General features: G+C 46.7%; 1 protein-coding gene across 3 annotated transcripts in view; it reads left to right on the forward strand.

Moving 5' to 3' along the window:
* Positions 1-22,451, forward strand: part of TEX2 (testis expressed 2) — a 664,178-nt gene that overhangs the window by 388,927 nt on the left and 252,800 nt on the right. For all 3 annotated transcript variants that reach the window (XM_078654347.1, XM_078654349.1, XM_078654348.1), the window contains exon 3: positions 19,458-19,658. In XM_078654347.1, the coding sequence (XP_078510473.1) occupies positions 19,458-19,658 (201 nt within the window). The remainder of the gene's footprint in view (positions 1-19,457; positions 19,659-22,451) is intronic.

Here is a 22,451-nt window from a genome sequence, read left to right on the forward strand (position 1 = left end):
CGGTGGACCCTTCTCAGGTGGGACCCAGTCTGGAGCAGGTAACCTGCCCCTCTCTACCTTGCCTTAGCCAGCCCAGGGCTGCAGAGGACAAGAAGGACAGTGAGACCCAGAGGGCCCCCTGTCAAATAAAGCACCCCCATCAAAAGATTAGGTGCACCAAAACTAGTAGCCCTAGTGAGGTGAAAACTTTAAACACTCCTGAGGGAGCCCCCTTAAAAACAGTTAGGGACCTCCCACAGATGGATTCTGTTGGGCACAGCCAAACCTGGGACCCAAAGGGCCCAAACCTGAACTGTCCCTCCAGCAAGCCAAACAGAGGGACCCAGCCTCCAGCTTTAGGTAGCCAGAGGTTGACCCTGAGAGCACAGTGCAACTCAGTTAAAGAAAGAAAGGCACACATGGTGGAAGATAATTGGAGGAAGCCAAGCCCTAACTTAGTAGAGCCTCACTTCAATACTCCATATCCAAACCAGCCTTTAACTTTGCATAAACACACCCAAGGTAGTGATTCCCTATGGTGGAGACCCTCTAATACCCAAAGGGTGAGGGACTGCTTAGTGGACCATGAGACAGGGGGTACCCATGCTAGTGCAGGTACTTCCTTATATGGCCACTCAGGCAATATAGGCTTACCTGGCCAAGGATAGCCTTATCTCCTTTCGTTTGGGGGGGGGGGTTATGTAGGAAGGTGGCTACCTGACTATGGTTACCCCAGATTTTTTGCCTGTGTTTAGCTGGTTTTTTGACTTAGTTGACCTGGTTCCCTGCTAATCAGGGCCCCAGGCCATCTGCTCTCTCTGTAAAATGGATTCCATGTACCCTAGGTACATACCACAATTGGAAATGGACTCCTTGTCAGCCCCTGTATAATGCACTATAGGTGCCCAGGGCATAGGAGCCACCAAGGCCTACCAGGGGCTGCAGCATATCTTTTGCCACCCCTGGCTGGTTCTTAAATTGACACAACTGGCTGATCACTCAGCTGGGGTAAGGTGGTGTAATCACCCCTTGCTTAGATATAGTATACCTATATCTAAACCTATATCTGGACACATATTAACCTGTGAGCCACTCCTATGGAAGGCCTCATCAATCCTGGAGGCAGAGTGCGTGGTTTAATGTGAGATGGAGCTCTAGCATGAGCTGAGCCTGTCTGCAGCTGTCGGGAACAACTCCCTAAGCTGTTTCAGGATAATGCCATACCATATACTCTTAAGCGCCTTATAATCCTCGCGGTTATATAGCAACTTTGGTTTGGCTTTATCAAAACATGTCGTGTAAGGTGTCATACGATTTGGAATACTATCCCCTCGCCAGTTCTGGCGACGGGGATAGCATTCCACCCCTCTAGAGGGGTAAGACATGTTACTTTGCTTTAATGCGGTTGATTTCTCCAAAGACCTAAGATCCACAAAATGGATGCCTCTGCCACAGACAAATGTCTGGACCCCTGGAGCTGACCGAAACTCAGTCAAGGGGGTCCTGGACAAAGGGTTTCCTGTCACAGGAGGGTGTCACCGCCCTCCAGACAGGAGATAGTGTATTGTAGCAGGGAGGTTTGAAAGAAACCAGACACTGCCTGGGGCGCACAAGGCTGCCCCTTGCATAATCCGGCCAAACCGGTTCTGGGGCACTCCAGCCCTCGTGCCAGGGCGGCCTGGATCAAAGGAAGGGGGTGTATCCACCCACTTCCTGGGTCCCACCCATAGGAGGGGACCTAGCAGGTAATCACGCCCACCAGATTCGAATAAGAGTGGGAGCAGTGCGAATGCACATCAGATTTCCTGGAAGAAACATTTGAAACGATATTCTGGACCCTTCGCCCTCCATCTCAACGTGGAAGCCCGAAGAATCTCCCTTGTGGTCAAGGAGTGACCACCCTGCAGCAGCAGGCACCATCCAGCCCTCGACGTCTACTTAGTTGCAGTTCCCGCCGGAACTCGAGCGACGGAGATCGACGAGATCAAGCCTGCCCAGCTTCTAACAGCCCGATCCACAGTCCCTGCAAAGCTGAGACCCGTGGAGGCGACCGGAAGCGTGGGGCACGCCATCTTGAAGTGACCACGAGACGCTGACCGTGCAGCCCACGAGTGACCCTCGAAGCTGTACACCGGGGTTTGAGAAGCCCCCACCCTGAGCTACTCCTGAGCCGAAGTTCAGCCCTCCACACTCGACGAGTGCTGCGTGGGGCCCTTTGGCACGATTTGGCTCAACGCGTTGGCCCGGTCACTTGCCAGCTGGCTTGTGGTCCCTGTGCCGACGAACTACCTAAAAAGACTTGTGATTCTGGTTGCTCCAGATCAACACCAGCTCCCCTGAAAAGGAGCCCCGACTCTGACCTTCCTGGTCCGAGTGAGAAGCAATCTTCCGATCCTGCGTGGATTGCTCTTACCAAGGCTTGTTTGCTCCAAACTTGAAGCCGACTGCACCGACGGTGAGAGCCTGCGTGGGACAGATCGTGACCTGCTCCTGGACGTCGCAGATGCCCCAGAGCCCACGTGACAGCGGAGAGAAGCTCCTCGACGACCACCTGATTGCGCCCGACATTGCCTGGTTCCGTCCTGGTTCCACCCTGGTCACTGCTGAGTGACCCAGACTCTGTCCCCTCTGCTTTCAGGTACTCTACAACTTGAGTCCACCCTTGGACTCCACCGGACACTTCGTCTTCACCCTGCCTGCAGCCCTTTCAGCTTCAAGCACCAAGAGCCTGCGTGTCAAAACCCGACGCCACTTCGACCCTGTGCACCCACTTCCTGTGGGTGAGGTAACTTTGCTCCGCCGGTGTTCCCACACTGGTGCACACCTCTAGGGTCTGTGTGTTAAGTTTTGTTCCTCTAGGTTCAGCGGAAGTGTCCTTAAACTTTAACTCTTTGACTTTTACGCACCATTGGTTAACATTGGTGCATGCGTGCGCTTTCCGCACATCTCCCGAATCCCGAGGGCCATTCCCGACTTCAGCATTGCTTGTCCTGACTGCTCCCAGCGATTCCCTAGGCCCTAGGCCTAACCACTGCTCGAGTGGCATCTCTTATACCACTTGTTTAGTATATGGTTTGAGTGGCCACCCGCCCTCATCCATAATTGTGCAACTTGTATGTTTAAACAGTGCTTTTTGATTTAACGCTTGTGCCCCTTTATTCATAAAGAATACTGGGGATTGTTTTTAGTAATAAACACATATATTTTTATAATATATACTTGTGTGGTGTCCTTTCATTTGGTATTACAGGATTGTATGTGGTAAAACAGCTCGCTTAACACGACCTCTTAAGTTAAGCCTTTAGGCTGCTTAGTCCATGCTACCCCTAGGATAGCTTGTCTAATAAGGTTGACTTACAACCAGACACCATAAGGGATTGTTTGGTCAGGTAGTAGGTGGTTCCAGAATTGGAAACATCCCCTACCAGGCCAACTTCTCACACAGGGCTTTAGAGGAAGGTGACTGCAAGTGGCACCCCGGTGCTCACTGTGCATAGGCCGGCTGAAACAAGTTCCAGGGGCACTCCAGCCCCTGGCCTGGGGAAAGCCCGCCAAAGGAGAGGGGTGTAACCACCCCCCTCCTGGTCCCACCCATAGGGCAGGACTTAGTCGCGTGCCAGCTCCTTTTTGCAGGATAAAGGTAGGACCTGGCCCCCTTCCAAATCAGATCATCTTTGAATCCTGAAACTACTTTCCACGAAAGGCACTCAAGACTTCTTCCCAAGATTCTCCCTTGTGACTAAGGAGTAGTCACCCTGCAGCAGCAGGCACCAACCAAGCATCGCGGTTTGTTGCCAGTCTCTCCTTCGGATCAAGACTGCTCCAGCACGACGAGAACCGGCTTCCCTGGCACCTCTGACCTCAACCTACATCATCAGCCCAGCTGTGATCCGTGGGTGTGACGAGACCTCGAGGGACCGGCCATCTTCAGAACTGCACGACGCTTGTCCAGCACGACTCCCGAGTGACCCTCGACTGAGTGCTTTGGGGTAAGAGAAGCCCCGACCCTGAGCAGCTCCAGCACCGAAGTTCAGCCCCCCTGCATCCACGAGATCTGCGTGGGGCCCTTCTGCTCTTTGCTGCCAACCGCGTTGTCCAGGTCGCTTGCCCGTTGGCTAGTGGCCCCCTCACGACGCTCCACGACGACAAACACTGCTGGTCTGGTTGCTCCAGACTAGCCCTTGCTCCCCTCCAAAAGAGGAGCACCCTGGACCCTCCTGGTCCACTCAAGACGCCATTTTAGGTCCACCGCGTGGGCCTTGCATTTGCCAAGACTTGTTGCCCAATCCTGGGTCCAGCGACGTCGACAGCAAGAACCTTCGTGGGACAGCTCGCACCTCCATCCTGGTCGCCGACAACGCCTCCTGGTCCGAGAGACTACAGAGCCCAGCAGTGCCCACTCACCTGGCTGAGGTGACTTCGTCCGGTGCCATCCTGGTGCCCACTCAAATCACTGGCTAGTGATTCAGAACTTGGTCCCCTCTGCTTACAGGTTTCTTCTTCCCTGATCCAGGCTTGGATCACTCCGAACTTTCTTCACTGGCCGCCTGCCAGCAACTCTTTCTTCAGGCTCCTGGATCTTCAACAAGGGTTTCCGACGCAACTTCAACCCTATGCAGCCGCAGCCCCTGGGCTAGGTAACCTGAGTACTTCGGTGCTCCAGCATAGTCCAACACCCTAAGTGTTCGGATCCACTCTTGTTTTCGACCCACCTAGTCGGGTTCGCCCGAGAACAGTAACTTTGCAACTGCTAGCCTCCATAGACTTTTTCCCGCCTTACGCGTGAGAGTTCCCACTCTGCACACGACGTCCCCAGGCCTCCTGCATCTAATCCCAGTGTTTAGAATTGTAGGCCTAGCGATTCCTGAGTCTAGAAAAGTATTACTTACCTGCTAGCAAGTTCGCATTCCACTTACTGTGTATATGGTTTTTCGTGCCCCTAGGGCATTTGTGTAAATTGTGCGACTTAAAGTATTTTCGTAAGAGTTTTGTTGTGTGCTTAGCTCCCTGACTCATAAAGAGTTCAGGGTAGTCTTGTTATAAATAAATATCTGTTTATTTTCATAACAACTTGTGTGGTGTCCTTTCACTTGGTGTTCAAGGGGTAATGTGATGGTAAAACAGCTGGCTTAACACGCCCTCTAGAGTCTTAGCCTTAGACTGCTCGTATCCATGCTACTAGGATAGCTGGTCTATAAGGTTGACTTACAACCAATCATCAATAAGGGTTGTTTGGACTGATACATAGTGATCACTAGAATAGTGAGCACTGCATATCAGGCCAACTTCTCACACTGCAGACAAATAATATTGTTGTTGGAGGTGCTATGGGTGGCACAGATAGGGAGGTGTCAAGCCGCTGTAGCGTCTCTGCTACGGAGACACCTGTAATGCACTGTTGCAGGAGCCGGCACCTTGAATTGGGAAGTGGCAGGTCTGGCCAGGCTGGGCGAAGGGGACAAAAAATTATCTGTGTAGGGTCACTGCACAATGTTTTGGCCACATATCCTTTCTATGTTGTGGTGATGTAACTACAATGGAGTTACTTTGTAGTTCAGGCCTACACTTTCTGATGGACAGGTTGTCCTTATTTTGTTTGTGGATGATTGCACAATAAAGCACCAATTGATAGTCACAATTTGTTCTGTCTTATGTATAGGGGAGTGGGTAAATAATGTGTACGTACCTTTAAATAGTTGTTGGCAATCTGTTCCCTGCACCTTCTCCCATCTGCTGCAGCGTTACCATTCCTTTTATGTAGGGCAGGTGGTCCTAGGTTCTCATCCTCCAAATCTGTGTCAGATACATCCATGGGAAATCAACCCCTGCAGGCCATGGTATGCAGCATGACACATGTTGCCACGATTTTACAGACTGTCTCTGGTGCATACTGCAGAGCTCCGCCACTCTTGTGTAGGTATCTGAAGCATGATTTCATGATCCCAAAAGTGCGCTCAATCACAGTCCTGGTGCGCCTCGGTGCCCTGTTGTACTGCCTTTCATGGATATTGTTGGGAGACAGCGTGAGGATCCATGGCCGTAGGGCATACACACAGTCACCTGTTGTGAGATATATGATGGTGAGATGACATGCTTACAGACATACAAGTGCAAAAGCAGTTATCTGGAGATTTGAAATATCATTACCTAGGAGGTATCCATCATCAAAATCACAATCTTTCTACCCTTAGGTATATGCCACTGTGTCTGAAAATGTATGCATCATGGGTGCTTCCAGGAAATTTTGCTACCAGGTCTGTGATGATGTTTTTGGAGTCACAGACAACTTGGATGTTGAGGGAATGAGTGCTTTTCCTATTACGGAAGATGTATTCTATGCGAGATGAGGGACATATGGGCAAATGGGTCCCATCTATGCACCCTATGACCTGTGGGAACCTTGCTAATCTGTAAAAATCAAGTTTTGTTTGATCAAGTTCCTCATCATCCCTGGGCATGTTTATGTGTTGATGGGATGTGGTATAGCATGGCCTCTAGGAAATAGTGTAAAAAATGTGAAAGCGCACTCTGAGACACACCATCAGCCACTGCAATGACATCCCGGTAGCTACCAGTGGCCAAGAGGTGGAGGGAGCATAAGACCTGCACATGTGTGGGAATTGCATTGCTGTGCAGGATTCTGCTCTCAGGTTGTGGCTTCAAGGTGTCTATGAGGTCTAGAATGACAGTGCTACTCCGCCTGTACTGGTCATAAATCTCCTCCTATGTCTTATCAAACAGTGTTAGCCTGACTCTGAATATCCTCTCCTGTCTCCTCCTCCTCTGCTAGGCAGCCAGTATCCGCCTCCTTTCACTATCACTTAAAGGGCAGCCATTGTGGAAAGTTTTCTGATGCATTCTGGGGATTTTTTTATAGTTTGGGCCTGGTTACCACCTTTTTCTGATTAGTGGTAAATTGCATGCACAAATGGGCCTACTTCGTACATTGAATTTTGCGATTCGCAATTTGCGATTAGCTATTTTGGGGATGCAAAAAGTGGGCACTTTTTTGGCGAGTCTGTATTCTTTCGCAGCTCAAATTTGTCTTTTGTGAGTGCCTTTCGTACATTGCGTAGGGCCATTTTTGCTTGCTCAAATCATTTTGCAAACGATTTTATGCATGCAAAATGGTTGCACATCTGGCCCCAAATCTGGTTGGGAGTGAAATAGCGTCAGAACTGAAAATGTTTAAGATGCGGGGGTACCTAATCATGCAGGGAATGATGTTGAAGAAATGTTTGGAAACAAAGCAGTGTCACGCTCACATAAACTATTCCTTCCCCCGCACTGGGTGAAGGTTCAGCAGTTACTAAGAGTAATGCATAATGTATATATTGTAGTCAAACGTTTTAATTGTTTGTTTTGCATTATTTGTTGAGAACTCTAAAAAAAGATTACGAAAACATTTCCAAAGAGGTTGTATGTGAGTATGAGACTTTTTGTTTGAACACTAAAGTGAAATGGTGCCGGTAGTAGATTTAATGTGAGAATACAGTTTCATTAAGTACAGTAAGTCTCCTAATGAGATGATATTTTTGCAGTGAATGATCTTTACATAAAATTAGCATATACTTAAGTGATCAAAAAGTGGCCCAACGCTGTAACCTGTTAATGAGTTCATTATCTCTACTCCCGCACAGTTGCCACTCTGTTTTACCTTTGTCTACTTTGCTTTTATTGCTCTTGTGCTTATATACATGTCTTAATTCAAAGTCTTATTATGAATCAGTTGTGAGGGGGGGAGGGATCACTTGTCCTGCTAACCTGGATTTTACAGGTAGGTAGTCTGTCCCTTGGTAAAAAACCCTCATGCACGTGAGTAGATGTTATGCTGGTAGCGGTATATATCTTGGTTCTCCGCTTTATTATTCTCGTGTCTGCATAATCATAGGGTTAGTGGGTATGCAGCCTCCACCAGGAGGTAGTAATCCAAGGTTAAGAGCAGTAGTGTCCAGTGATAAGTGGTGATAGTGAGATTAAAAAACTCGGACAGCCAGATTCTAATCTTTATTGTTCTGGATTCGAGTTAATGAAAATATAAAGGATATGCGTGATGAGAATTGTTAAGATTCTCACGCTATCAATTTTCGTGATTAAAAGGTCACCTTTTAATCACGAAAATTGATAGCGTGAGAATCTTAACAATTCCTTTATATTTTCATCAGCCTCTTTAATGACAAAAGGAATCGACGTTTTGGTGCCTTTCACACACTCTATGGGACCATCCTAAGGACTGAGCGGGGGTCAGTATTCGTTCCTTCAAATGGTTGCTGTCAAAAGCCTAGAAGTATTATCACCAAACTAATTATTTTCTCAAAATGACATTAATGACCTAGGTTATTTATCCACACATAATCGAAAATGCCTTTGTTTCCATAATCCATACCAGAGTACCTATCGAGATTGTCAGTGTATACACGACATCTCTGAAATCCTTTTGATCATTTAACCCTTATACTCTATACTGTAATGTGACATTATTCACACCTTTTCTTTTCACTCAAAGTATCATAGTTTCTATAGTATATGCTGCAATGTACATAATCAATCAGCTTTTAAAAAAAACAAAGTATACAATATCCTTGCATATTCATATTTGACATAGCAGTACAGTGCGGACACAATATTGCCCTGATGTAGTGACCAAACCAAATACAATAACTATAGTTACTACATCTTGAAGAATTACTAGTAGTATCCACCCAGATGTATGTCACAAAATCGATTAACAAAATTGCGGCATGCCAAAATATTGACTAATAAAATATTATGAAAGTACGTATGAATACTTAAGTATAGATTTACTATTCCTAATTATGTGTATTTTTAAATACATATATTTTCAAGATAAATAGATGTAGAGTTAAACATATTCATAAAATTAAACTAACCTATATACACATACCTTCTTGATATTGTGGTAGTCTATATTCTGGATACAATATTTTGGCTGAATGGTATTTAAAACTCAAGATTTTTGTAGAACACCAACCACTCCAATGCATAAAACCGGATTACTAACAGCAATATCATGAAAAACTTAGTCAATGCTTTCACCTGGCTAATGACTAATGAAATAACCATAACAAAAAGTGGCCATTGGCACAAAGAAAATACTAACAGGTATAAAGCTTGTCAGCTCGTTTTGAACTATAATTCAAAGAGCATCTTTAATTATATTTTGGATTGTTAATCCATTTGTTTTCAAACATCAGCATATCAGATTCCAAAATGTTTTTCTATCAAATATGTACTTTCCATATTGGGATAACACTCAAAGAAAATCTTGCCTCACTTTGACAATATGGACATGTACTGGTGAGCTAGCAGTAGTGGACATGTACTGGTGAGCTACCAGTAGTGGACATGTACTGGTGAGCTACCAGTAGTGGACATGTACTGGTGAGCTACCAGTAGATCCTGAGCTACCCGTGGGAGAGCCCGCTTTCAAATACTCCAGTCTTTCATAAATATCCTGCAACAATATTTTCTTTCAAAAACTATTAGCTAGATGGGTTAGTGAGTGCTTGGCAATAGTTTGTGTTGTCTTTAGCTTGAAGGTGAAATTCGAGCTGGCCCCTCCAGTGATGCTATTATGTTGCTTGTTTTCATCCTTTGAGTATTACTCTCTTCACTGACTTTAATCCACTGTCCGTACTACTGTACATCTTATCATTTTATTTACGCACCCGCTTACTTTCTTTTGGAGTGAGAAGATTTGTTCCAATTGACTCGATTTATATTAATTATTAAAAGGTTTCAGGAACTCCTTGTGTAGTGTATAGCAGTGATAACTAGCAGTGTACAGGAGTGTTAACTAGCTGTCCCTCCTACAGTTTACTGCATTGATTGTTTGCTTCATAGTTTATTGCAGCAACAGTATGGTTGGGTATGGATATTTGTATCCTGAATAATAACCTCAGTAGGGAGTGTTAAGGGCTTTTAGGCACTACATGTTACAGGCAATGGTACTTCATAGTTGCATGCAAACATTTTTTAGGTAGTAAGCAATGTGTTAGCTAAGCTCCTGAAACAAGTTAAAATCTATATGCGTACAAAATGTATTCTGTTGGGGAAAACGCTCGCAGAGCAACCTACGTTACTGGCAGCCGCAGAGGGGCACACGATCAGGGAGAACCACGCTCCCCAGCAGACAGCGGGCCAGAGAGATGCCCTACCGCCACGCCCCTACCCCAGGTGATATCAACCTCTCGTGTTTCCCGTTCCGCGGAAAAACGCTCGCAGAGCAGCCTACGATACCGGCAGCAGCAGAGGGGCACACGATCAGGGAGAACCACTCTCCCCAGCAGACAGAGGGCCAGAGAGACGCCCTACCGCCACGCCCCTGCCCCCAGGTGGATTTAATCAGCCTCTCACTTCAGTCCCGCGGGGCACGCGTACGCGGGCTGGCGCCGGGCCAAGGGCGGGCTCGTTTGAGCCCGTTGGAGAACGTTTGAGGACGGGACGGGGGCCATCCCCTAACACCTTTACAGGGAGGTTAGTGTGAAGTTTAATCATTGCTATAAACTGCTACAATTGTTATTGCATTTTACTAGTGCGCAATTATCAAGATCTTACTTTATTTGACAATATCTTTGACTGATATAATGGCGTCACCTCTGGGGAGGAAAGGAAGAAAACCCATAACTGGTGGCTCTATAGTGGGAACCTTGGACCAGTTCCTGATAAGAGCGTCCTCAATCCGTGCCCACGAAATTGTTCAGACAGAAAAAAGACTGTCCTTGGATATCGCTCTGGAAAAGCGTTCTTCATTGGGTATATTGGCACAGGCACGGTCACCGCTGCAACCTCATGCCTTAGAACCCGGTGAGCCAAGTTGCGACAACGTGGGGGAAGGAAATAGCGCACTGCAGCAGGAAGGAAGTCAGTCTTGCCTCCCAGTAATTGATGATGCAAGTTTGCGCTGCAGGAATGTATTGAAGCAACCCAATAGCACCCTCACTGAATCATCGGCTCCTTGCATTAAGACCCGGTCCGCATCTAGTGCAAAGCATGGCCTGCCCCACCAACTGGCCGATCAAAGCCCGAAGAGCCAAAGTTCCAAAAGGAAACGTGGGGGCACAAATGTTAAAGGAAGGAATTCCAAAAAACGGAAAATCAATACAGATAATGGTAACGCTCCATACAGATAATGGTAAAGCTACATCACCCGAGTTCGGACTCTGACCATCTCACCAGTGAAGCAATAACCCTGCCTTTGTCTCCCAGTGAAGAGTTACCTGTCGAGATGGGGACGGACTTCTGGACAAAACTGGAATCTATTTTTAAAAAAACATGTCTCCCAATCTACGACAGACTAGACATAATCGAAAACAGGCTAGAATGCCTTGAATTATCATTCGCTTCGGCTCAGGCACGGTCAATACCACGGGCCAAAGGTCCCAATGCTAACCATCCAAAACAGTCTGGGCATCTAAATGAGCCAGGCCACAGTGGCGACCAGGCGTTTATTAACAAACCTGTTGATGCTACAGATGCTGTTGTTTCACAGCATACCCTCTCTTTACCACCCATGGGAATCCAGGCTGTATCTAATCAAATGGTGTTGAGTGGCGGGGTTGGGAGGAGGGAAGTCGCTAGGGAGGTATCACACACCTCTCAAGCAAATATGGATACCCCTTGTGTGCCATTGGTAAAAATATTACCTTGTATAGATCTCCCTCCAGAATCCATCCCCTATGTGGTGGTACTTGTGGGGGTCCCTCCACTTAAGCCAGGATAAAAGGGAGGAGTATAAGGACCTTAAGAATAAGTGTATCTACTGGCTTAATCTTAATCGCCCCTTGCCACCGAAGGTATCAGCTGAAATTTTGTTTGCGAGGCGCGTAGACTGGGTGGGTCCTCAAAAAAAGTCTATTGAGGGAGACTGTATTATTATCAATTTTAGGGACAGAAAGGCTGCAGAACATATCTGTGATTTGGCCCGTGGCAAGCTTAGCAACCACAATACGCTCCCTACCCCTCACTTATTTCTATCGTGCATTACAGCAGCCCACCAGGAATATGTCACTAGCAAGGGGTATAGAGCGTTGGGTTAACAAAGAAGAAGGTATAAGGTTGCATAATCGTTTTGAGAGGTTGCCAGGGTTGGAAGATTGTGATTGACAGTCTCTCCCACCCAGAGTTGGGGCATACCACCTAGAACCCACCCAGGATATTGTTAGCAGGGGAAGTGATTCATCTGTAGGTGGCGTTAATGGAGATGCTGAAACCTCAGCCGCTAACTTAACTAATATGGAATTAGAACCAGGAAATAGCAATTTACTCTTACCAGGCGTTGAGATACCACTATACTCGCTTAGGGGTTTGACCCTTCCTTCTGGTCCTGATAATATGGACGGCCAGCGTGACTTTTTAGGAAGGTTAAACCCTGTTGGTGGTTTGTCTTATGGAAATGGGACTACCTCGATGATATCTTGGAACCTAGCGGGTCTGGGCTCAAAACTAGTTTCACCTGAGTGGTCGGATTTTATTGAAAAATTTGATATTTGCCTCTTTCAGGAGACATGGTTAGTAGACCCACCGTACAAGTCAGAGGCCTCCGAAGTCATCTGCGGCGTCCCTCAAGGATCTTCTCTGAGCCCCACCCTCTTCAACGTCTACATGAGCCCCCTCGCGGCCATCGCACGCCAACACAACCTCAGCATAATCTCCTACGCCGACGACACCCAGCTGATCCTCTCCCTGACCAACGACCCCGCCACCGCCAGAGCCAACCTACACGAAGGGATGAAAGAGGTAGCCGAGTGGATGACGACCAGCCGCCTAAAACTGAACTCGGACAAGACGGAGGTCCTCATCCTGGGCTCTTCACCCTCCGCCTGGGACGACTCCTGGTGGCCTCCCGCCCTGGGCACCGCACCCAAACCGACAGACCATGCACGCAACCTGGGCTTCATCCTGGACTCCTCCCTCTCCATGACCAGGCAAGTCAACAACGTCTCCTCGGCGTGCTTCAACATCCTACGCATGCTACGGAAGATCTTCTGGTGGATCCCCACCGAGACCAGGAAGACCGTCACCCAGGCCCTCGTCACTAGCCGACTGGACTACGGCAACGCCCTCTACGCCGGTACCACCGCCAAGCTCCAGAAGAGACTCCAGCGGATCCAGAACGCCTCAGCCAGACTCATCCTCGACATCCCACGACACAGCTACATCTCCGGACATCTGAGAGACCTTCACTGGCTCCCCGTCAACAAGAGAATCACCTTCCGCCTCCTCACCCACGCACACAAAGCCCTACACGACCAAGGCCCGAGCTACCTCAACAGCCGGATCAACTTCTACGCTCCCAAACGCCACCTCCGTTCAGCCAACCACGCCCTCGCCGCCGTCCCCCGCATCCGAAGAGCAACTACAGGAGGAAGGTCCTTCTCCTACCTGGCCGCCAAGACCTGGAACTCCCTCCCGACCGACCTGCGCCTAACCCAAGACCACCTCTCCTTCAGGAAGAAGCTGAAGACCTGGCTGTTCGAGCAGTAGCGGCACCCCCCCCTCCCCTAAGCGCCTTGAGACCCTACGGGTATGTAGCGCGCTCTATAAGTGTCATTGATTGATTGATTGATAGACCCTGTCTTCCGTGTAGGTTATCTTAACTTTTATGTTCCTGCAACAAAAAAAGACAGGGTTCGCCGAGCCGGGGTACTAATTATATGGACCAGGCAGGATCTAAGATGTAATATCCAGCAATGTCCAGTATGTAACAGTGACATTCTTGTAGTGAGACTTGGCATTCCTCCAGGAATCAGTCTAGATATCTTTAATGTTTATGCTCGAGGCCATCCAGGGGGAAAAAAATCTGAGGTTGTAACTGTTTTGCAAGAGCTGTTAGTAACTATGCCCCCGAATAGTTCGCCTCTTGTAGCGGGGGATTTTAATACAACCTTTGAACCCCTAGGGCATGACGATTGCTATCTTACAGAAGAGGATGACTCTAGGTGGGGTATCCCTGCTCTTGAGGTGGCTCCTATAAAAATATGGACAGAGGCGGCCATTCAGCTGAAAGGATTGTGTGTGGGTAACCATCTGAGGGCAGCCAATGGGCGTACTCTATCAGATAGATTAGGAATGAACACCTACGATAATGGCCATAGGTCCAGTCATATAGACTATCTGCTTGTTCACCTAAGGCTCTGGCCCTATCTTGTTGATATGGTGGTAACAAACCGCATAGAGAGTGATCATAATCCACTTACCTCTATTTTTACCTTGTCCCTAGCTGTGGGTATACCACCCCACAGGGCGGAATAGCGCCTGACCTTGTTTTAGCCAACGATATGCACCACTTAAAATGGAGCAGAATCGTTGAACATCCCGAAATTGTAGCTGCAATTAATAAAGATGTAACCAGCGGACTGGCTGTGCTGGGGTCTATTATTGTTAGTGTGGATTCCTGCTCCATAGTGTCTGATGTCCATACTAAACTTTTTGATCGTTTACAAACTTACTTTTGTAAGCCCAACAAGGGTAGGATTGCAAAGGGCAGTAAACCAGAGGGATGGTATAACGCAGCATGTCGACAAGCTCGGGTTAGCCTTGGCAGGGCCCTAAAAACAAGAGATACATGCAAAGTGAGGGCAGCACGGGTCTGCTATAGGAAAACTCAGCTGGAGGCAAAAAAGCGATGGGACGAGGAAAAGTGGAAGGAACCTAAAGACGCCTGTGCGGCTAAGAATCCCAAGCAGTTTTGGGATATATTTAAATGGGATAGGGGAGGTTGCCCGGATCATCCCCAGAACAATTTGGCTCAGTACGCATGGGTCGAGTATTTCAAGCCACAGTATGCTAAGAGCAGTGATATGAGCTCTATGAACCGCCCCCACATATTTATTATGAGGGGGTGGTTTTCACTCCTGTAGATGTTGATAGGGCACTGGATGCAGTAACCGGGGGTAGAGCGCCGGGCATGGATAGCATCCCGGCAGACGTTTTTGTTAATTTTTTTTTTTTTAAACACATTTTTATTGGGTTTTTATTCACACATCATATAGCAGCAATTACATGACCCACACTGTCTAACCCCTAATAGAAACCCCCTTGGTAGCAGGTTCAGGGAAGGGGCTAGGATGAAAGCCAGTGCAGATACATGAAACCTAGTAAAGATAGAGCTCAGTGTGTCCCCGTCTAATAATCTAATACATTCTCCAACAACCCACCCTCCTCCCCGGATCCCCATCATCGATGTCCACAGCCGGTTCCAGTCATGGTAAGTTGTGTGCACAGGAACTGTTAGTAGGTGTTCTATGTAATGTGCCTGTCATGTCCCGGGGATGGCCACCAAGAGTGTCGCTACTCTGCGGTTTCATCATGTGTGCCATAGTCGCGCAGTGATTGTGCTAAAGCGTCCCATGCCTTCGCTGCTTCTAATGCCTTATCATTGCGTTGTCTTCGCGCATTTTGAAATCTCAGCAAACTTTCACCATTAGCCCACTTAAGAAACTCGTTCCACCTATTGCCATTAGGTCCTACCACTGCTTTCCAATGTCGTGTGATTTCGCGCTTTGCTAAGATGAGCCCCATATCTATAAACTTACTCGTGATCTTGTTCCTGGGGGTATGGGGAAACCAGTGCAGGACACCCACAGCCATATTAAATACCAAACACCTTTCCGTTATCGCATTAAGAGTGTCGCCCACCTCTTTCCAATAAAGCGCCAGGTTGGGGCACGTCCAAAGCATGTGACCCAATTCCACTCCTATCCTCATACACTGAGGGCACGCTGCAGAGTCCACATCGAAGTATTTTTTATCTTTCCTGGCGTTAAATACGCCCGGTGGAGGATATAAAAGTGCACCAGTTGGAATCTTGTGTTACGCGTGCTCTTCCAAGCCCTCCTCAGTATCTGCGCCCATACTGTCTCTGGGATATCTTTCCCTATATCAGCTTCCCATTTTAGCTTCAGCGCTTCTAGAGGCGGTAGCCCCTCGTTGACCATTCTGGAGTAGAGGCATGTGACCGCCTTAAAGGTCCCCGCCGCCATCATAATATACTGACAGGCCATCGTAGTCCTTGGCTCCGTTGTTCCCTCTCTCCAGTGTCTCTGTATTGCTCGCGTCAGTGCTGCATACAGCAGGAATCCTCCCCTAGGTAGATCGAACCGTTCTAGAAGTGTCGGATATGGCAGCAACGTTCCATCTTCGTATAAATACCCTAGTACCTGGATTCCCGCCTCCTCCCAGCTTTGGAGCTGTGACCAATCGCCACCGTGTGGTAGTGCTATTAGCATCCACAGTGGGATTTCGGGGGCATATGGGTGTAGTACGTTCGCCCCGCGCTGTGATCGGTTCCAGCACAACCTGATCGTTTTTTCTTCCTGTGTTAGATCTCGGAGGTCCAACTTCTGCTGGAGTGCTATAAAGGAAAGGACATGGCGAGGTATACCCAGGCCCCTCTTTTGTTCCGGTCCCCGGAATTCTCGTGCTATCTCTTGCGTGTATATCTGTAGTTGGGCTGCTAAGTAGTATAGTTCTAAGTCGGGGACCGCCAGTCCCCCCTCTAACTTAGGCCGTAATAGGTTTGTCAATGCCACGCTTCCCCGTCCCGCCCCCCCAAAGTAAGGATATGACCATGGACTTTAGGATTCGGAAGATAGCAGCGGGTATCCATACTGGCAGTGTCCTGAAGTAATAAAGGAGCCTTGGGAGCGCCACCATTTTCAGTAGTGCTATCCGGCCTGCCACTGACAGAGGGAGGGTAGCCCAAAAGGTCATGCTACTCTTCAGTGCTCGTAAGCTACGGTTAATATTACCCTCCAATAAGTCGGTTGTCGCATGATAGATGTGCACACCCAAGTATTTCAGGCAACTGGGCTCCCAGCGAACTTCTCTGAGCGCGTGAGGTTGGGTCTCCCCCTGGCGAACAGGGAACAAGCACGTTTTGGACCAATTCACTTTCAGCCCGGATATCTCACCGAAGCTCGTTAATAAAGTTTCAGCGCTCGACATGGCCTCGTCAGCGTCTTCAAGGAAAAGTAGGAGATCATCGGCGTATAAGGAAATGTATTGTTGCCCGATCCGGCTGTGTAATTCCCGAAAGTGGTGACCCATCCGAATTGTCATCGCAAGAGGCTCCACTGCTAGAGCAAACAGCAATGGAGATAGGGAGCACTCCTGCCTCGTGCCTCTCTCCACCGAGTATTGCGACGATATCAGCATGCCAGTTTTTACTCTGGCCACCGCTGAGGCGTAAAGGACTGTCGTCCAGCGCAGGTAATCCTCCCCCACTCCGAAGCGCCTCAGTACCGCATAAAGATACTCCCATTCGAGGCTGTCGAACGCCTTCTCTATGTCCACCGACAGTATCATTGGGTGTCGGGCCCCAAGATGGTCTCCCTCCAGTAGACGTAACAAACGGCGTATGTTCGTGGTCGTGTTTCGCGTCGGAATAAATCCAGCTTGGTCCTCGTGGACCAATGTGGTCATGTGTTCCAATGCAGACGTTTTTGTTAATGATAAACAAACCTGGCGACTATACATTGCACATATTGCAAATGCAATTGCTAGGGGAGCTGATGTCCCACCCTCCTGGAAGGGGGCGGAAATCGTTCCAGTATTTAAAACGGGTCTTAAGTCTGTAGCGGGTAATTATAGGCCAATCAGTTTAATTGATTCGATGCAGAAGATTATGGGCCGATTGGTCTTGTCTAAGGTTCAGACATGGATAGATGACAATGATATCCTGAGCCCTATGCAGGCTGGCTTCCGCCGCCTAACCAGTACGATAGATCAAGTTTTCCATTTTATTACCTTGTACTGGAGGACGGTGGTATTAGGAAAAAGGGGGCCCTGTACGCGGTATTCGTTGATCTAAGGGCAGCTTTCGATCTAGTTCCGCGTAATAAACTATGGCAAGTCCTGGGAGAGATGGGGATGGCCCCTGAGTTGCTGTCCCTTATCATCCGGTTACATGAGGATAATTTTGCCTGGGTCCGGTGGGGTGTACAGGGTGAGGTGACGGAAGCCTTCCCTGTTGGCAGGGGTTTGCGACAGGGATGCATTATGGCGCCTACCCTGTTCTCACTCTTTGTCAATGGGGTGGTTGACTTTCTTTCCTTGACCACCACGGACGCACCGGTGCTGGCAGGCTCACACATCCCAATCCTCATGTTTGCGGATGACACCTTAATAATCTCTAAGACTCCAAGTGGTCTACAAAAGGCCCTCCAGCGATTTGAATAATGTTGTAATCTGCGCAGCCTAGAAGTAAATACAGCCAAAACCAAGCTCAAGTCATTCAGGGGCAATGTGTTCATGAATAAATTACCCCTGGAACAGGTTGAGTTCTTCACATATTTGGGTGTCACCTTACAGAAGGATATGCGATGGAACTGCCAACTTGACCGGGCTGTTTTGACGCATAAACTGCAAGCAGGAATCCTTCTAACAAAGTTTAAGACTTCATTAACTAAACCAATGAGTCCAGTTCTAGATATTTACAGGATGAAGGTCTTAAGCTCGGCGCTATACAGAGCCGAGTTGTGGGGGTTTGAAAATCTGAAGTGTTTGACATTATTGGAGAATGTGTTTTTACGCAAAGTAACAAGCCTCCCTTAAAGTACCCCCCTAAGACCACTATTGCTGGATCTTGGCAAAAAGCCACTGGTATACCTAGCGAACCTTCGCCCTTTATTATATTGGCGCAGGCTATGGTGTACTGAGGAACTTGCACATTACACCAGAGGTCTCATGGACGTCGTAAAAACCGACTTATTCCATAAAATCACATGCCTAAAGGAGATTAGATGCCTCCTAGGGAAGCTTGGGATGTCAGAGCTCTGGAATGATCCTTTAAATGTAGTGTTCCCTTGGAAGGAAATTTTGAAAGAAAGGTACAGGGCACTGGTATTTACATCAGTGAGTTCTCAAGGCCTTGCGAATTTTGTGCTCAGATCCCGCCCCTCCTATCGCTATTGCTGTAGCGAAGTTTCTGAACTGGGCCTGGCGAATCCGCTTGAAAATACTGTCCCAAATGGCCAGTGAGTGACTGCCTATAACATCCAAAGTTTTATGATGACTTATTGTCACAAGATCTTCTGCCTACTAGACTTATGTGACGCGTTTCCCTTTGTAGCGCAAGATTTTGGCACACTTTTCCGAATTACAACTTTTGTAAAATGAGTTATTGGTTGTTTTTAAAAACAATTTTAGCGAATTAATGGAATCTTTTTAAAAATATTAGATGGTTGAGTGATTTAATTGTATTTTAAACTGCTTAAATATTTATTAATTGGTTCTTAAAATGTATTTGTACGCTGTACTTTTATGACTTAACTGTCGAATAAAGTTTATGAAATGAAATGTATTCTGTCGTAGAAATTGGAGATTCCTTGCATGAAACCTGGGTTATTAGTCGCATGTGTCACGCAGTTCTTCTATTAAGTTACAAAACATGTTCCTTTGCATCTATCACTGCGCAAAAAGCGTGCACCAGTTCATGAAATGTCTTTGTCCCACAGGGATGGATGAACGAAATTCAAAATTATGACCCTGAAACGTACCATGCCACTTTAACACATTCAGTCTACGTACGACTGGAAGGGGAAACCTTACGACTATCGAAGCCAAATAAAAATGTTTCCAGAAGAGCGATCTACAATGAATCAAAGCCGGAAGTAACCTACATCAGCCAGAAAATCTACGATCTAACTGACAGCAAGGTAAGAGATGATCTGAACTGTGATGCTGCCGCATTCTCAGTTACGTGATTCAGTGATAGTGAGCGTTTGTAATTAAATAGTTCATTTAGTGTCCTTTGAGGTGACAGGATGCGTTCCAGTGGAACCATTAATTTATAGAACTTTAGAGTGTAATATTTTGTGCTCGCCAAGAATGTGCACCATCGACTTATCTCTCTTGCACTGATGTCCCTAAACAGTCCCTCGGCGATTCCGAGCAAGAAACAAAGGTTCTGGGGACAAAAGCCTCTGCATCAGTGGTGTGGACCTTTAAGAAATATCTCCTAGAATGGGGTGCTTCAGACATCTACTTGTCCTGTAAAAACAAAATCCACCTGTCCCTTTTGGTGCTATCCGGTGAGCCGTGCCTGGCTGGCATTTCTCCGGGGGACAGGAGCCTTTGGGTGCCGTGTCTTGAGGTGAACAGGCAGTTCCCTTGTCTGCAACTCCTTGGGGCTTAGGACAGCAAGGGCAAAAGGAGAGAGGAAGATGGAGAATGAATGAAAAAAATAGCGAGAGTGAATGGGAAGAGGAAGGGTGCAACATTTTTGCCAGGGCTCACTGTGGCTCCGAGACTGGCCCTGGAAGTGAGGTGACAAAGGATATCCGCGTTTTCATTACGTCAGAGCTCTGATAATAGCCACGCTGATTATGGGAGTGCGTTCATTATACAATGCTCTGATTTTGCTACCATTCTGTAAATCTACATACAGAGACTGGAAATAGGTGAGAAGCAGTATTTGCACGGTTGGAATGCTCTGTGATTCCTTGTACAGCCACAAAAAGCCATGATTCCCGGTATGAACCAACTCCGCTCCATTCTCTTCCACACTGGAAAAGGTTTGAAAATGTACTTCTGACAAAGACAAGAATAAAAAATTGTCCTTGTGATGAAAGGCTCCGTTTTCTGTTAAATCTAATTTAAATATGTGATTTTATGACTTACACTTCTTAACATTTGAATAATGTATTTACAATACATTTGTACATTCCACCCGCAGAATTGGAAAGATTGTGTCTAATATAATACCCCCACCAGAAAATAAGTATCTTTATTATAATTATTACCGTTTATTTATGTATGAAGGTCTTGGAAATGTGACTCACTGCCCCAACTCTTTTGCCCATTCAGGTACAAGACTTATCAGTGGGCTATTCAGCGTCTGTCCATTTGGCCTTTCAGAGATAATCCTGGTAGTTGACCTATTGTGCTGAGCATTGCTAATCTTGCAGCCGTGAAAGCCTTGTCTGACGTGACTGAATCTGAACGAGTCCTACCAGCCATTTAGAGTCATTGTGATACAGTAAATAGTCCACCTCTCCCATTGAGCCAGCATCCCCGTCCAGAACTACTATGAGATTGTATCTTTGCCTTTGACCCTGTATAGTGCCGCACTGCCTTTTGCCTAAATTTACAATTATTGTAACCCTAAGGAGTTAGGCCCATCGGGGCATGGGGTAGGCTGGACCCTTTATAATTGTAAACAAACACACAATGTGCCTACAGCACCATCATTTATAAACCATCTTATTGTAAAGGTCAAACGACAACTTCCTTAGTTTGACCATGTATTTTTATTTATACCAATCGTTTTTATCTTTACTTGGAAAGCTTTTTTAGATCCATTAAAGCAAAAAAATGAGACAACTGTACATTCATCTATTTACACTAATATACAATGCAATTTACAAACATAAGTAAACAATACATATATACACTAAATCAAATGAATTTTCAACATCATACATCCCAAAAGAAAAAACATTTTTTACACAAAACAAGACATTATATATTCATGTATACTTGATTACACAAAGTGAAAGACAAAGTCAAAGAGCAAGGAGTATAGTCGATAAGTGGGATCACTCAATGATCTTTACACTAGCTGCTGCTAGTTTATACTGTAGATGAGCATTTTACTCCTTCGCATTTGCCGACGCGTTTCGCGACCAGGAAACCAGTTCCTGGAATCTCATCAGGGCTTTGTCATTTATCTACATGAGATGCAAAGAAAACAATAAAGTTTTATTTACAACGTTGGTCGCTTATTTTCTAATTTTATTTCTGCTTGCATTTCACTTTAAATGAGAACATTCTATCTTTGCTAATGTCACGATGCTACTTGCTGTCCTTACATTCTCAGTTTGTCAGTTGCTCCTAAGCCTCTACTGGGAACACCAGCTTCTACTCTGTATCTGCATTAAATCTCTTAATTATCTATATTGCTTCCATGACTATATATCATCGAGTATATCAGATGGCGACGATTGGCTTCTGGAGCAAGTAGAGTACAGAGTGAGTTTATTTATTGAAACTCGACTGGTGGAAAAGAACCCATGCGGTGGAACAGAATACTGATCAAATTTCAAATACATCAAGCTTAATTCACAAAGAGAAAAGTGAAGAATCTACAGCCAAGGGGAAAAAGGGAAACAGAACAAGAACTAGTGAGCGGCTGGGCGGTGAACAGAGCGCTGCATTTCTGATTTGAAGAACAGTGTTGGATTATCAGAGTGCAACGGCAGTGAACACGAACATCAGAGTACCGCAGCGGTGAGCACACATTTGTTTAGCTGGGAAAGTTGACTCTTTTAATCATAAAGATTTGACATGATCGTGCATATTTGAACTGCCGCCGCTAAGCTTAGCGTCATTTAAAATTACTCACTCACGAGCCGGCCATGGATTGATGCCTCGTTCTTTTCATTCTTTCTGACGTCGGATTCCTTGTTGACGCAGCACGTCCACGTAACGAGTACAGTACGCATGCGCAG

This window comes from Lissotriton helveticus, chromosome 7 (genome assembly GCF_964261635.1).
Source record: "Lissotriton helveticus chromosome 7, aLisHel1.1, whole genome shotgun sequence".
Classification (NCBI taxonomy): Eukaryota; Metazoa; Chordata; class Amphibia; order Caudata; family Salamandridae; genus Lissotriton; species Lissotriton helveticus.